The sequence below is a fragment of the Boleophthalmus pectinirostris genome, unplaced genomic scaffold (assembly GCF_026225935.1).
Source record: "Boleophthalmus pectinirostris isolate CB_2022bp ecotype Guang Dong unplaced genomic scaffold, ASM2622593v1 HiC_scaffold_2, whole genome shotgun sequence".
NCBI classification, from domain to species: domain Eukaryota; kingdom Metazoa; phylum Chordata; class Actinopteri; order Gobiiformes; family Gobiidae; genus Boleophthalmus; species Boleophthalmus pectinirostris.
The window spans coordinates 104,117-121,944 of record NW_026571152.1 but is presented as its reverse complement, the minus strand read 5'-3'; the positions used below and the strand labels follow the sequence as shown (position 1 = coordinate 121,944).

Below are 17,828 nucleotides of genomic sequence, written 5' to 3'. Positions count from 1 at the left end.
TATATTAAAAGTTAAACATGGCAATATCCAGATTAATTCTCTGTCTTGAATATAGGTCAGTTAAGAATGTGTACTGCGTTGCTGTGACCCACTGATGTTTTTAGAAACTGGGGTAAAACTAAAACAAGCCTCAGCTATTGCTGAAATTAAACTCTTTGTAGAGGATCAAGCAGTGCTCAAGTTTGTAGTAATTTATGCAGTGACATTATTTATAATAGCAGGTTATTACTCATTACAGCATTTAAGCATTGTGTCATTAACAGAAATTAATTTAATGTGCAACGTAAACATAGCTGCAAGGCCATTTCTCCAAATGAAATCAATTATCTTAAGACAAATGCAAGGGCTTCTTCTTAATGTCGGCACGCTTGACAAACAAGTGCAAACATGTTAAATGTTCATTTGGTTCATCAAATTTGATTCATTTTTAAAATTTAGATTGAATTATATGAAATATTTCACAAGATAAATCAGCCATGTCCAAACTTTTTCCACCAGGGGCCGCATAGCAAAAGAAAAACTGTTTGCCAATACTGTGACATTTATTTATGGTTGTAGACATAATATTAGGCAGTGTCACACATCAAAATGTTTGTTTAATCAGATGCTGTACTCCCTCATTTGTCCAGGAATTGTGTGAAGGTAGAAATCTCAGGTCTGAGATTAAAAAGGAATCTCTGATTTGTCTTGCAATACCACACACATATTTACATGCACCATTTGTAATAATGACCATTCAAATTCTACTCTTGGAGGCCTGTTGATACATTACAGTTAACTCTAAAGTTAACTGGAGGTACTGTCCTGTCAGAAGCTCTCTTACTCCTGTTTGACACCTAATGAATGCTCATATTGATCAGAGGCTTCTGAAAATGCGTTGTTTAAATCCATTTAGAATTTTTTCAGAAAATCTAAAAATGCATCTGGCTGTGTTTGGTAATGTGTGCACTGTGTCACCATGATAACTGCTGTACATTTTGCCATAGACATACAGTAAATGCAGTCCCACCATCTTGATGTCATTGCAAAGTATCAATAGTTCTCTGTCTTCACTGTCTCTTTGTTGGTTGTTCTCTTGGTTGTTCGCTCCTTTCTCCTGTGTCCTCTCACCTGTCTCTTCTCACCTGTCTCCTCTCTCCTGTCCTGTCTATGTGCAGCCTCGTCTCCAGAGTGTCAGCTGCTGAAGCCCATCACGCACGGCCCCTGGGCTGTGCACACAGCACAGGCTCTGCACATGGCCCCAGACTCTTCATCATTGCAGCTCAGTGAGATGGTGTCTCTGCCTGTACTCATCAAACACTCAGTCACAGCTCCACTCATCACACAGTGAGTCGGGGCACTGAGGGCTTCATTGTTTAAAGGTTACCTGTCCAACCAGAACCACACCCTTTGACAAAACAAGACCAGTGTGTCTGAAGCCGGATCTTTTCCCCGGTATCAGATGGCCATGATTGACAGGTGGAGTAACCCATCAGACAAATGCATGGTCAGTTTGGTTAAAAATAAATATGGAGTTAAATAAATAATAATAATAATAATGTTAATGCAGTGGACTGCAAAACAGCAGATTTCTGTAGAATTAACAATCAAAGCACCAAACTTAAATGTATCTCAAGTGAAAGAAGGTACGTATTTTGTTCTGAAAGGGTACACCACCTGCTAGTTATTTGGTCTAAAATGCTTTATTAGGGTCTTTGTTTATTATATTATAACTGTTATAATTTATTATAATATAAGTCACCAGTCAGTCAATCAGTACCAAAATTTCCTCCACAAACCACAAAATCTTCTGTCTTATTCTTCATAAAAACTCCTATAACCCTGCAGTTTAGATCTGTACAAACATGTTCTGAAATACACATTGTTCTAGTATTAGTGTGTCAGTTTATACATACTTCAGTTTATACATACTTCAGTCAGTTCTTCAGTTTAAAATCTCTCCTTTTATAACTCACAAATCTAATCACAATTTCAATGCTTGTTAGAAAACTTGCCATTCGATATTTTTTATTCCCAAATCATTCCCCACAGATATAACATTAGTCTATATAAGGGCTGGACTATGGAACATATACACAGACGTGGACAAAATAATTGGTACCCCTTTGGCAATGAAAGAAAAATCAAGAATCATCACTGAAATAACTTGAAACTGAGAAAGCAATAATAAATAAAAAAAATAATACTGAAAATTGTCCAACAAAAATCAAACATTGCTTTTCACCTATGGTTCAACAGAATTATTTAAAAAAATAAAATAATGAAACTGGCCTGGACAAAAATGATGGTACCCTTAAGTTAATATTTTGTTGCACAACCTTTAGAGGCAAACTCTGCAAATGAATGATTTCAGTCACTGTCAATGACACTTCTGCACTGGTCAACAGGTATTTTGTCCCATTTCTTGTGAGCAAACTGCTCTAGTTGTCTCAGGTTTGAAGGGTTCCTTCTCCAGACAGCATGTTTCAGCTCCTTTCACAGATGTTCAAGAGAATTGAGATCTGGGCTCTCAGAAGAACACTCCAGAACAGTCCAATGTTTTGTTTTTAGCCATTCTTGTGTGTTTTTAGCTGTGTGTTTTTGGGTCATTATCCTGTTGGAAGACCCATGACCTGAGTGTCTATCGCTCAAATGTAAGTTTTCAAAAGCTATTCTAAATGTACTCGTTTGTGCCATAGTGTTTACCACAGGCCCATCCACACTAGTAAATGTGGCTTTTAAGAGAAAGTGGCGGTGTCAGACTTTCACCAATCCTCTGCCACTTTTCTGCCACTTCAGCCACACTTCAGCCTCTAATGTACAGAGCAGATGTCATTTAAATTCCTATTACCTTCAACATTTCAAGAGTGTTTTCTTTAAAATAACCCCCATTAGGACTCTGAGCGGGCGTGTCAGTCCTCCTCTATCTCTGCTCACTGCGCATTCTGGCTTTTGTTGAACACAGGAATAGCTTTAGCATTTCTTTTCAAACAAAACTATCTACTGTCTGAATTTGTACTTCTTAGCTCTACTCAATACATGCAAATAAAGCGCTTACTACACTGTAGAATCTCTATAGTTTAAGCTCAATAGCTAGAGTACTGATCAGAATTCTTTGGTCAAATTTGCTGCGTGCTTAAGATTTAAGTCAGATTTCATAATTATGGAACCTATCCACATGGAACAAAAACTGTCACAAAGCTCAAAACGTCTGTTAGCACATAAAGTACATAAAAGCAAAAGTAAAATGATTTTTTTCACAACAGCTTCTGAAAATGGTGTCTGTATTCAACCTAAAAGATGTAAAATACAGACACACACATACATATGTGGACAAAATTAGTTGGTACCTCTCTGGCAACAATCACAATAATCACTGAAATAACTTGAAACTGAGAAAAGCAATAATAAATAAAAAAAAATACTGAAAATTGTCCAACAAAAATCAAACATTGTTTTTCACCTGTGGTTCAACAGAATTATTAGAAAAACAAAATAATGAAACTGGCCTAGACAAAAATGATGGTACCCTTAACTTTATATTTTGTTGCACAACCTTTAGAGGCAAACTCTGCAAATGAACGATTTCAGTCACTGTCAGTGAGACTTCTGCACTGGTCAACAGGTATTTTGTCCCATTTCTCGTGAGCAAACTGCTCTAGTTGTCTCAGGTTTGAAGGGTTCCTTCTCCAGACGTATGTTTCAGCTCCTTTCACAGATGTTCAAAGAACTGAGATCTGGGCTCACAGAAGAACACTCCAGAACAGTCCAATGTTTTGTTTTTAGCCATTCTTGTGTGTTTTTAGTTGTGGGTTTTGGGTCTTTATCCTGTTGGAAGACCCATAACCTAGGACTGAGATCAAGCTTTCTGACACTAGGCAACACATTTTGTTCCAAAATACCTTGATAGTTTTGAGATTCCATTGTATTTTGCACAGATTCAAGACACTCTGTGCCAGATGCAGCAAAACAGCCCCAGAACAAAACCAAACCTCCTCTGTGTTTCACAGTAGGGACAGTGTTCTTTTTGAACATAGAGCTGATGTGTCTTGCCAAAGAGCTCCAGTTTTGCCTCATCTGTCCAAAGGACATTCTTCCAGAAGCTTTGTGGCTTGTCAATCTGCATTGTGACAAATTCCAGTCTTGCTTTTATATGATTTGCTCTCAGCAGTGGTGTCCTCACATGAAGTCCACTTTAGCTCAAACACTGATGTATGGTGTGATCTGACACTGATGTACCTTGCCTTTCAAGTTTACATTTAATTTGTTTGGAAGTTGTTCTGGGCTCTTTGGTTCCATTCATATGATCCATCTCTTCAATTTGTCATCAGTTTTCCTCTTTTGCCACGTCCAGGGAGGTTGGCTACAGCCCTGTGGACCTTATGAAGAACATGTGTAACTGTAATCACAGGAACTTCAAACTGCTTGGAGATGGTCTTATTGTCTTTATCTTTATCCTGCTTGTCATCATTATCATTTTCTTTCTAGTCTCCTGGCACATGTCGCCCTTTAAACAGACAGACTGACTGAGGACAAGTTTGAAGACACCTGTGATGCAGCTTAGAGACACATTGAAGTGTAATATGTCCCTATTGTTCAGTTACTTAAAATCTTTTCTAGGGGTACCATAATTTTTGTCCAGGCCAGTTTCATTAGTTTGTTTTTTTAAATAATTCTATTGAACAACACATCAAAAACAGTGTCTGATTTTCATTGGTTATTTGTCAGTATTTCTTTTTTTTCTTTTTTCTTTTTTTCATTTTTAAAAAATTGCTTTTCTTTGTTTCAAGTTATTTAAGTGACCATTGTTGATTTTTCTTTCCTTACCAGAGGGGTACCAACAATTTTGTCCACAGCTGTATAATACATATAACAGCACAAATAGATTCTTGATCATTTCTCAAAGAATCTTACCTTCTTAAAATTGGAATAAAATGTATTTAATGAATTAGCTGTAATAAAGTAAGTTATAGTTTTAAACATTTTTTTAACAAATGTTTGATAATAGAAAATTGTAATTTACAAATTTACAGTTGTACAGTAATTTAATGGCTGCATATTGCACTGTTTTTTGATCTTTGTTATAGTGTTGTTTCCTCAAAAACATGGACAAAGTTGCGTTTTGTTTCATTCACACATGTTTAACACACAAATTCGGCATGTTTTCTAATTGGGTTCGTCACTCAAACAGAAACTCCACACACCTTCACTAGAATCATTTGGATAATTTCGATTTGAGGGGATCTCTACTGAACCAAAGGTAAAAGGTAGTGGTAACAACAACCGGTTCATGACGTCACAAGGTGGAACAGAGCATTTTGAGCTTTGGAGATGTAGACAGACTAATAATAAAGGGTTACTCAAACATGTGAATGAAGAAAATGCAACTCCAAGTATGTTTTTGAGGAGGTAACAAGATTGCATCATTACTAAAGCTCACAAGAGTTAATTTAGCATAAAATAGGACTTTTAATGTCATGTAACAGTTCTATGTTGTTAAATGTAAATTTTTTGACTATTAAGAAATCCTAATATATATTATTTTTTGCAGATCATTATAATTTTCAGATTTTTATTCTGATGCCTTACTTTTATCCCCTTCTCTATGCTCTCTAAACCATGTCAAACTAGGACTAAACATAGATCAGTGGTTGTTTTTCATTATCTTATGTTGCTTTTTTCCCCCTCTTTCTATCAGGTCAAAGCAGGACTCGGTACATAAATCTACAATTTTCATAATATTTGAACACTGTAGTTGACATTTAAGTTGATTTGTGTGCAGCGTGTCCCTGGTGAACAAGGCAGTAGTGGACTTCTTTTTTGTGGAGTTGGGGGTGGAGAGGCACTTTGAGGCGCTGCGTCACTTTCTCCTGATGGAGGATGGAGAGTTCGCTCAGTCCCTCAGTGATCTGCTCTTTGAAAAGGTGACACTGTAACAACTGATGTCTCTGCTCCAAAAATAGAACACTTTAATATGTATGGAATGTGATTGTGATTAAATCAAGATGCAGCTCACAGGGCTTATTTGATGATGTTTACATTTCAGATGCAGAACAGGGGCTTATGTAACTTTATCGCAGTTTGCTGTTTTTGAAAGTAATAACCAACTTTATGAGTCACAAATGTTGAACCTTATCATCGTTTATTAGAGACTGACCCCACAAATAATTGTATAGCTTAAAGTCCTTGCAACTGCATTCTACCATAGAATTTTGACCTGTCCTCCAGCTCAATGGTGAATGAAGTAGGGATGTCCCGATCACGTTTTTTTGCCCGAGTCCGAGTCATTTGATTTTGAGTATCTGCCAAAACCGAGTCCCGATCTGAAACTTCTATAAAACATTATGAAATGAACTAAGAGCAAAGAATAAGATCCAGGATGTATGGGGGATCAGATTGTATTAATTTCAATGTGTAGTATTTGGGCTGAACGTAGTGTGAAAAATCAACTGACTATGCACCATCATTGTTGAAAATCTTGACTTTTCACAGTTTGGTCTTGGAATGTGTAACTTAGTAAACTTAATGTACTGGACAAAACAAGAACCAGACCAGAATCAGATCAGACCTGAGACTAGACTCTGCACAATCTATAGTTTGTATATGGGTCAGTCTGTATGAAATCAGCTGTTTTCAAGGAATCTCCCCTATGAGCCATCTCGAAATTTCTAAAATCACCAAATGAAAGAAAATTTTAGCTCAATCCCTTAAGTCGTTCCTGAGTTATGGCCCCTTGAAATTTTGGGGCCATGCTCACTTTTTCTGAAATCTTAATTCTTAAGCATGTTTGAGAGGCCATAACTTCATAAAAAATAGAGCTAGGAAGCTGAAAAGCTGAAATCAGATTCTGAATCTGTTAAATATTGGGTATCTTTATTAAGGGGGGTGCTGGGGGCCCCCAAAATCTCACATTTGGTGGCAGGGCAATTTTTTTTTTTCAAATTTTGAGGTCCAAGATCTATTTACTCCAAGCAGATATTGACAAACTAACTGCTGAACCTGAATATTTGTGAGAATGACCATTTCTGACGGCAATCTCACACTTTTCTGAGCTTTCATGTGGACAGTGTAGAGCCCCAAATATGGTCACAAACCAAATGTGATCTTTTTGGCCCCTTCTTTGGACCCTCGGTTCCCCATGTGGGCACAGTTAAATGTTGATTAAAAAAAATTTACCAGAGAAACTTTGGCATATTCTGATTAGTTTAAAGTAATAAAAACATCTAATATTAACTTCCTTAATTTCAAATGGAATTTTTGAAAATGAGCTCTCACAGGTCATTTTTGGTGGAGCTTAGGCACTTTTCCACCTGCAAAAAGGTTAAATTACCTTTAATAGACTTAAACACTTGTTGCTTGTTATAAGGGAAGACAATTGGAGATTATTTGTGGTACATTGCTTGGAAAAGTGTCATTAATCCTTTGAGAAAATTCAGCTATTCATTCTGCACAAAATTATGAAAAAAGGTTTGTTTGCATTATTTATTCTATTTTTATTTGAGGAAGGTAATGTGTTATCTCACAAAGAAACAGCTTTTCATGGTGTATAAGTAAAGTTAAGATAGTATTCATGGCAACTGATCAAAGGCAAATTTCAGTTGGAATACTCTGCCTGCTAAATCACAAAGTCTCTGATTCTATAACCATGGCTTTCAGTACCACCATATGTGTATAATTTTTGCACAAAAATATTGCAAGAAGGCAGTAACAACAACTGACACAAAAGTTACCAAAATACAGTAATCTGGTCTGTTATTTGTTCAACTGCTAGAAATGACATTTTAAAAATTCAGTGTGACAAACAACCTCAGCAGAAAATGCCTCCATCCATCCATCCATCCATCCATCCATTTTCTTCCGCTTATCCGGGGCCGGGTCGCGGGGGCAGCAGTCTAAGCAGGGACTTCCAGACTTCCTTCACCCCAGACACGTCCTCCAGCTCCTTGGGGGGGACCCCAAGTTGTTTCCAGACCAGCTGAGAGACATAGTCCCTCCAGCATGTCCTGGGTCTTCCTGTGGGACATGCCCAAAACACCTCCCGAGGGAGGTGCCCAGGACGCATCCGAACCAGATGCCTGAACCACCTCAACTGGCTCCTCTCGACGTGGAGGAGCAGTGGCTCCTCACCCTATCTCTAAGGGAGCGCCCAGCCACCCTGCGGAGGAAACGCATTTAGAGCGCTTGTATCCGCGATCTTGTCCTTTCGGTCACTACCCAGAGCTCATGACCATAGGTGAGAGTAGGAACAAAGATTGACCGGTAAATTGAGAGCTTCGCCTTTCAACTCGGCTCCCTCTTCACCACAACAGTCCGATACAGCAACCGCTGCACCGATCCGCCTGTCAATCTCACAGTCTGTCCTCCCCTCACTCGTGAACAAGGCCCTGAGATACTTGAACTCCTCCACTTGAGGCAATACCAATATACTGGACAAATCTGCCCATTCTGGTCCCTTTGCTGCCTACCTGTAGATCATCTGTATTGGTATCTTGCACACTAAGTGTTCCTAACAACTAATGAACTTCAGAAGTAATGTTTGGATCATGTCATAATCTGCAGTGTCAAGGTGATAATTTCGTGCTCTTCTTCCCTGAACTTCTGGTACCTTAATACAACAGATTATGTGCTGAAACTAAACCCAACATGGTTCTGCCAATGTTCAGGAGGCCAGAAGAGGGTTCTGTCATCTCCATTCATGAATCTCACATAGATGTCACCATGTTCATCTGAACACTCTGAAATATTCTCAATGAACCACCTGATGTCATAAATACATGCACTGTATTGATGTGGCTGGTCCAAAGAGATATCTGCACAATCTCATTTTGTATTTCAGAAACTGAAACTTCAGTACATAAATGATCTTGAGATGTTCTTCTCATTTCTAATTAGGCCCGAGCCCCAACAGGGCGTAGGGCCTATTGCTTCCTCTACGCACAGCGAATGGGGAGCGACGAGCACATGGGCGAATGCAAGATGACGACATGCAGCTTTGTCCTCAGTCGCCCCTGGCACGAACAGCAGTATCCCAGTAACCCATGCCTAAGGCCTGAGCCATATTTACTACTGCTAAAATGAATGGAAGTCAATGGGAGGTCAGGGATCGACCCTGACGAGATGGTACAGACGCACTTCACTCACCAATGACACCACGGTGATGTGGGGAAGATCAAGAGCTTTCAAAAAATGTATAATATGCTGTTCTAATGTTTTCGGATATATTGTTTTGCTAAAAATATTATTATTTTATTTTTAGGCCCGAGCCCCGACAGGGTGTGGGGCCACAGGGCTGAAAATCACCGTACATCATCTAGAGAAGTGGGGCATCTAAAGTTGGCCAAATTATTGTCACGGTTTACGTGCAGCGAAGCCGCAAATTTCAGTCAAAATTTCACCTAATTTCAAGGTGACATTATTTGCTCCTGTTCGCACAGGCTTAGTCCAATCGTGCTGAAATTTGAATCACTAACGTGTGATCTCAGTCTGAATATAATACACTATAAAACATATGAAAAGTGAACACTATAACGCCCCCTAGCATAGACATGAAACGTCAACATTATCGGATCTGCACCAAATTTGGCAGTTAAATTCTAAGGATCATTACGAGCATTAATATATTATGGACATGGGGAAATTTACACTGTTGGCCAGCAGGGGCTGACTCCCCCAAAAATATTTTATTATTACACACACGCTTAGTGAACACTATAGCGCCCCCATAGACATGAAATTGGGAATTCAATTCTATTAATGACTAGAAGCAAAAACATATTACTCATATGGGCATTTTTCAAGGTTGGCCAGCAGGGGACGCAAAGAACATTTAAAGGCACACTATGTCATTTACCGTTTGCAGGCACCGAGTTTGCGGGCACGGTGTTTAGAGTATGGTGTTGGCGGGGCACGACGAACGAGGGCCGTTCGACACCGCTTGCGGCTTTAATTTACCATTTGACACTGGAATGAAACTGTGGTGTGATCTAGTACTTTTCACAGTCTTTACCTTGCTATAGTACTCTTCTAAGGTTGGCGGTTCGAATCCAGCTCTCAACATAAAAAACATCACAGGTTGAGTGGTCAGATCCACTGACCCACAGGTTGGCTGGTGTGATTCCAGCTCCCACAGATGAATGCTGTCGTTGTGTCCTTAGGCAAGACACTTAACCCACCTTGCCCACAGTGTCTGCGTACACTGGTGTATGAATGTGCGTGTGAATGGGTGAGTGGTTCCTTGTTGTAAAGCGCTTTGAGTGCCTTGAAGGTGGAAAAGCGCTATAGAAAAATGTGACCATTTACCATTTACCATTCTAGTTTAGAAGTAAGTTCATGGTAATGTCTTTAGAGCTTACAAGGAAAAAACTTCACATTCTTTATGTTTTGTGAAGCCCACTCAAACATCTGGAGTGCAGTAAATATTTGATTGCTGTCAGTTGTCTGAAGACTGGTCCTTGCAGCCAAGCCTTTTACTGTGCCACCAAAACCATCACAAGCAATGTTCCACAAATAATCTCCAGTTGTCTTCTTTATAACAAGCAAATAGTGTTCAAGTCTATTAAAGGTAATTGAACCTTTCTGCAGGTGGAAAAGTACCTGTGAGCGCTCATTTTCAAAAATAATGTTTGAAATGAAGGAAGTTAATAGATGTTTTTATTACTTTGAACTAATCAGAATATGCTAAAGTTTCTCTGAAAATTTTATCAACATCGAACTGTGCCCACATGAGGAACCGAGGGTCCAAAGAAGGGGCCAAAAAGGTCACATTTGGTTTGTGACCATATTTGGGGCTCTACACCATCCACATGAAAGCTCAGAAAAGTGTGAGATTGTTGTCAGAAATGGTCATTCTCTCAAATATTCAGGTTCAACAGTTAATTTGTAAATATCTGCTTGGAGTAAATAGATCTTGGACCTCAAAAATAAAAAAAATAAAAATAGAGCTGCAACCAAATTTGAGGCCCCTTTAATAAAGATACCCAATATTTGACAACAGATTCAGAATCTGATTTCAGCTTTTCAGGGCGGCTGATTTCATATGGACTGACCCATATTTGATATTATATGGAAACATGTACATTACATTTGAAACATTTAGGCTCATCTATGATATCCAAATAAAACAAAATCTTACCAAATAAAAATGAGATGACATTTATTTGTCATAACTCTTTGTGCACCCCCATAGGTCATTCTGTGTACCTCTGGGGGCACATGTGAATAACTGTTATGTCTAATGTCATTCTTACAGTAGAATGTAGTGAAATACTATATTCACAGGTAGTAAGACTATAGTTTTTGGCATCCATGCACAACCTCGATAAGCACTTCGCCTCTCACCCCCGCACCTCCACCACCACATTCACAAACCCACAGCGGAGCGCACACCGCAACATCGGTCACACTGCTCATTAGACATTCCATACTGCTGTTTCCACCCTCCCCGCCAAAACATGCAAAAAAACAGCGCAGTCCGATGACGCCATCGGCCGCACAGATGTGAACACGGGCCACAGAACTACATGCAACAGTGCCCGAGCACGACAAGTCCCAGCGCAAGTGCGCCACTAGTACAGCAGGTGCTGGGACAGACAGTCGCGCTTACTGGACGTCCCTGAGCAAATCCTGCGCCTCAGTTAAAAATAAAAAAACGAAACTGTTGTGTTCTGTGTGTGCTGTGTGCGCTGTGTGTTATATATGTTTATTATTTATCCAATACCTGATCAGATCATAACGTCCGAGTCTGGATCTAGTCCGCAGTTACGTGATCAGATCGGGACAACCCTAGTACGAAGCAATTAGTACTATTTTGTAGCAGTAGTGTATGAAGCACAATTCTGCCCATACCCATTTCTGGTTCCAATAATGAAATTACCATAACATTTTCCATAAGAATTCAGATTTTGAATAATAATGCAGTCCTAGTTTCAGTTCCAGGTCTAATAAATAGGTTTCTTCCCCTCCTTTCTTGATAGGTGGGCAGTGGTCAGACGCCTGGTGAACTCCTCACGCCTCTGGTGCTGAACTCAATCCTGCACAAAGCTCTTCAGTACAGTCTCCATGGTGACACCCCTCTGGCCCGAAACTTCACCTTTGCCCTCCGCTACCTTCCCGAGACCTTCCACCCCCACGCCCCTGATTCACTCAACTGTTTAGAGCTGCGCTACAGGGTAAGACCAGACGACTGTGGACTGTGGAAAGGATCTTATAGCAGTTTTTATGACAAGCATTTTAATTGCAGAGCCTTTACCTGATTGTTTTCCACGTATTTGAGCAAAATGTGTCTTGCCCCAGCACAGACATATTGTATGATTGGCTCTTGTGGTCACAATAAGTCTGCTGTGTACTGTCTGCATTTTATTAAGTGTTTAATTGTCCGAAGTGTGAATCAAGAAGTTTGTGCTTAGCATGCTAGTTCTAGCATTACTATGACTGCCAACTCCACTCCACATATAAAATAATTAGGGCTGGGCAAAAATAAAAAAATATTAATCACGATTAATCGCAGTTCGAGTGCGATTAATCACATGTTATACGCAAAACCAATGAATTAATTAAAAAGTAGAGTATAGTGCACTTTTATTGGAAATGTAAATGAAAGAGCCACACATTTGTTGTGCAAACAGCATTTCTTTCACAGGGGAACCCTCGGAGCCTTCAAGGTAATTCAGTGAAGACTCAAGAGAAAATATTGAATGAATTTTTGTACTACTAACATATTTTTTCAATATTTTTTATTCAGTGAGTAATAAGCACTACACTAGTAATATCTAGACTAATAATATCTAGATCATAGTTATAAACTTGGACTGATATTTCTTGGGAAACAAAGGTTATTTATAACCTGTTATAAGTTAATATAAAGGAATGGAAATGAACCAATCACAATTTTTCTTTCAATGGTATCTGGGTAAATCAGCGACTCTCCCTGCAGCAATGAACCAGTGGCTGGAACGAAGTTGGAGATTGACAGTTGTCTGAGCCAATCATATTTCATTGAGTTATGGGCAGGATCATATCACGGAATCTTCCGGACCTTCGTGAATACCCTGTAATAGCATTATGTAAGCATGCGAGACCGCAGCGACGAAAACCGCACTGGACACACCTATCTGGACGCCTCAGGGGCATCTGGAAGAAAGAGAAGACAAAGACCCGTGAACCGGAGCACACAGCCCAGTTGGAGCGGAAGCTCAGAGCACACGGCTGGTCTGGCCTGGCTGCGGGCTCTGCCGCGGGTTCCGGCGCCCGTGGCTCGCGGAGGCTCGGACACGTTGCATCTCACGTGGTCAGAAAAAAGTGAAAAATTTGTAAAGGAAAGACTTCAAACTTAAAGAAATGCTTGCGATGGGCTTTTTCAAAATAAAAGCCACTGACGTTTACAATAAAAAAATAAGTAAATAATAAAAACTGCGTTAACGGCATTAAAATAATTGTTGGCGTTAATGAATTGATTAGTTAACGCAAAATTAACGTGTTAACATGCCCGGCCCTAAAAATAATAAATATTTGGTCTGATGCAGTAACATTTAAGAGAAGCCTGAAAATATACTGCTAAACTAATACCAGAATCACATACTTGTCAGAACATGAGTCTGGTCAAGCGGTAACGGAGGGAAACGGGCAGATTTTTTACATTCAAATAACTAGAGGGACTATTGAAGTAAGTAAGGTATCAGAATGTAGGAAAGAGTTAACACTCCAACAGGGTAAAGTTAAACCTGTGATATTCTTTCAAGTTGTTGACAAAAAATCTAAAAACTCATGTCGGTAACGGAGGGAATGAAATATGCAGCACTTTTTGGGCAATAAATCCAAACAGTGATAACTAGTGGTTCTCACTTACATATCCTTAACAAACTGGTTTGAATATTTGCTTCATATAGTTTTCTACCATATGGTACAAGATTAGGTTGAAAAACCTCTTACTTTTTGAGTCATGAGATTTTTTATTAAGAAAGGTCATGGTAACGGAGGGAAAAATAACGGAGGGAAAATTGTGCAAGCAAGTAGAAGGTTCACGATTTTGTTTTCTTCCGAAAACTTTAATATTACTTCAAAATAAAAGGTAACTATTTCTGTAAAATATGTCAGTCTTTCCAAGCAAATATAACACAAGCTATGATGAAATACATCTATTTATTTATTTATTTACATGATTAACTTTTTCTTAAGAACCAATATTTATTTATTTATTTATTTATTTGAGACAGGAACATCGCACAATTTTTACATTAACCTTGACAGGAGAGATGCATATATGAACTGCTTCTCAGCAGGGGTAAAAGCCATGATCAATACAAAAAATTTGGCTGAAAATTTCTCAACAAAATGTGGCTAACCACACCACCACAGACTGCTAAATGAAACTCACAGAATATCACAAGGCTTTATAGAGCTTGGCAGAGATGACAGGGAAGCCACCCCTGTCTCGGATGCCAACAAGAAGGAAAGAGGGAGACGCTTCAACACCTCACACCTGCACATGGGTAGCATGGTTACGAGATGACTAGTGAAGTTCCAATGCTAGTCAAGTCCATTCAAACACTGTCAAGGTCATATAATGAATCAAAACAACAAACTGCAAACTTGGAACATAAATTTATTCATGATATTAAACTATACTTTTCATTCATTTGAAAGACTTCACAATATTTAATATCTGAGTTTATTCTCAAAATATTGTAAATTTTTACAGATAATGCTAAAAAAGAGACCACCTTAACCTAATACAATACCATAATTATGAAAACAATACACTATGTATGGAATAACTCAGGGACAATGCAGTAGAAAGTGCTTACAATATGAACTGTTTTGCCTCCGTTACCTTTGCCAGTAACAGGGAAAAAATATGACAATTAATAAAAAATTATGTAGAAACAGAATTCATTAGATTACTGCAGGAAATGCTTAGTAGTATCAACATCCTTGCTTTTAGAAAGTTTCATGATGAAATATAAAGTTTAACACATAGTCTGGTTCCTTATTCTCATTTTTTAACCTTAGTGGGAATTTTTGGGGGATGTGCTAAACTATATACTTTTGGAAAGGTTATAGTATATGGAGTCAGAAAATCAATGTTTGCATTTGCCCAGACGTCATTATGGTGGCCATATTGGATTTTTTTTAAATGGCCGCCAAAAAACTCTTTTTGAAATATCTCAACCTCTGAATAAGTTGAAATGTTGATTTTAACTGCTAAACCCACATTTTCAGGGTCAGGGAATCAAATGGTGCTAGTTACAAAGCTATAAGACCTACCCACATTAACCCTTAGACGTATAAGTGGGTAAAAAATGACCCGGTTTGGTTGTTTTCTTGCAATTTCACTGTAATATTTGCATGTTATCCTCCATTTTCCTCCAAAAATATGTTTTTTTAAATTATCCTGTTGAAATACTTCAACAATATGGGTAAAACAAACTATAAACATCACATGTAGTTGGTCAGATAACTCAAAGAGTTTAAAAGTAGCTAACATAAAATTTGGATGTTGAATGTCAACACACACATTTAGACACAATATGATTACACAATTTTTTTATTAGACATTTTCTATACATCATCATTATCATCATCACTTTCATACAGTCATAGACTGTATATACAAGTGGACAGATCTAACGCTGTAGCCACCATGTGCCAAATAGGAAGTTCTCCAGGAGGCTCTTCTGGCTCCTTCTGACTCTGGCTCCAATTGACTTAGATTAGGATCTTGTGGCTCCTCTCTCTGTACTTGCTGCAGTGAGCCTCAACACTTAAAATGTTTGTATGAACTTGCTCTACATGATCCTGAATTTTTAAATTTTTTGCTATTTTGTCTGTCAAAAAAATCCTATTCATAATATAAAGCCCGGGGGTGGATGAGATCCATCCTGAGTAAGTCTCTGGATGTTGTGGGGCTGTCTTGGCGGACACATCTCTGCAACATTGATCGGGGACAGTACCTCTGGACTGGCAGACCGGGGTGTTGGTCCCTGTGTATAAGAAGAGGGACCGGAGGGTGTGTTCCAACTACAGGGGAATCACACTCCTCAGCCTCCCCGGTAAGGTCTATGCCTGGGACTGGAGAGGAGAATACGACCGTAGTTTTTGTCCTGGCCGTGGAACACTGGACCAGCTCTACACTCTCCATCGAGTGCTCGAGGGTTCATGGGAGTTTGCCCAACCAGTCCACTCCACCAGGGCTGCCCTTTGTCACCGGTTCTGTTCATTGTATTTATGGACAGAATTTCTAGGCGCAGTCAGGGGTCGGACGAGGTCCGGTTTGGGGACCACAGTATCATCTCTGCTGTTCGCAGATGATGTTGTCCTGTTTGGCTTCATCAAACCATGACCTGCAGCACTGGAGCGGTTTGACCCGAGTGTGAAGCGGCTGGGATGAAGATCAGCTCTTTTAAATCCGAGATCATGGTTCTCGACCAGAAAAAGGCGTCTCCGGGTGGGTGGAGAGTCCTTGCCTCAAGTGGAGGAGTTCAAGTATCTCGAGGTCTTGTTCACGAGTGAGGGGAGGATGGAGTGTGAGATTGACAGGCAGATCGGTGCAGCGTCTGCAGTGATTCGGTCGATGCATCGGACCGTTCTGGTGAAGAGCAAGCTGAGCCAACAGGTAAAGCTCTCGATTTACCGGTCATTCTACGTTCACCTATGGTCATGAGCTCTGGGTAATGACCAAAAGGAAGAGATCGCGGATACAAGCGCTCGAAATGAGTTTCCTCTGCAGGGTGGCTGGGCGATCCCTTAGAGATAGGGTGAGGAGCTCAGTCACACGGGAGGAGCTCGGAGTAGAGCCACTGCTCCTCCACGTTGAGAAGAGCCAGTTGAGGTGGCTCGGGCATCTGTTCCGAATGTCTCTTGGATGCCTCCCTGGAGAGGTGTTCCGGGCACGTCCCACCGGGAGGAGGCCCCGGCGAAGACCTAGGACACGCTGGTGGGACTATGTCTCTTGGCTGGCCTGGGAACACCTCGGGGTCCCCCAGGGGGAGTTGGAGGAAGTGTGTGTGGAGAGGGAAGCCTGGGAGACCCTGCTTAGATTGCTGCCCCCTCAACCCGGCCCCGGATAAGCGGAAGAGAATGGAATGGAATAATATAAAGCCTGGCTCCATATTCACTCCTGTAACCGTGAACATCATGAGCCTCATTTGAGCGGCGTTGAATGCTATGGGTGTGTATATATGTGTGTGTATATATATATATATATATGGTCGGATCGTATCACAACATCTTCAGGGCCTTTGCGAATACCCTGTGATAGCAAATATAAGCGAGACCACAGCATCAAAAAATGAGCAGGACACCCCTGTTTGGACAACCCAAGAACTGAAACTCGGAGCCCGCGGCCAGGCCAGGGCTCAGAGGTGGCATCTTGTTAAACAGTAGCTAATGTTTATTAAACAAATATATGAAATAAGTGCATGTGCGTTTTGCTTCATTTAGTTTTCTTTAAATAAATGATGTTATGATAGCAACACTTGGTCCTAATGAAGGCCCAGGGTCCAGGTCCACAGTTCACCACTGCCAAGTACAAAGGCGACTGCAGAACTGCACACCAGAAACTAAAGATTTAGCCTGTACTGACATGTGTCAGTGCAGCAGCCAGTGCCAGAATGATGATGATTCCCAAGCCATGTTCTATGGATAGACTGTATAAAAGAAGTGGACTAAGTGAGTGTGACCCACAGAGTTCAGCGTCGCTCAAATGAGGCTCTTGATGCTTACTGTTACAGGAGCGAAACTGGAGCCAGACTCTATATTATGAATAGGTTTTTTTGATGGACAAAATAGCAAAAAAATATATATAATTAATTCAGGATCATGTAGAGCGAGTTCATACAAACATTTTAAGACCA

The 17,828-nt window shown here is 39.9% G+C and overlaps 1 protein-coding gene across 2 annotated transcripts in view; it reads left to right on the top strand.

Moving 5' to 3' along the window:
- The window catches only part of tubgcp6 (tubulin, gamma complex associated protein 6), a 95,849-nt gene that overhangs the window by 58,525 nt on the left and 19,496 nt on the right, over nt 1-17,828 (top strand). For both annotated transcript variants that reach the window (XM_020919144.2, XM_055155502.1), the window contains exons 19-21: nt 1,158-1,326; nt 5,762-5,903; nt 11,952-12,146. In XM_020919144.2, coding sequence (XP_020774803.2) covers nt 1,158-1,326; nt 5,762-5,903; nt 11,952-12,146 — 506 coding nt within the window. The remainder of the gene's footprint in view (nt 1-1,157; nt 1,327-5,761; nt 5,904-11,951; nt 12,147-17,828) is intronic.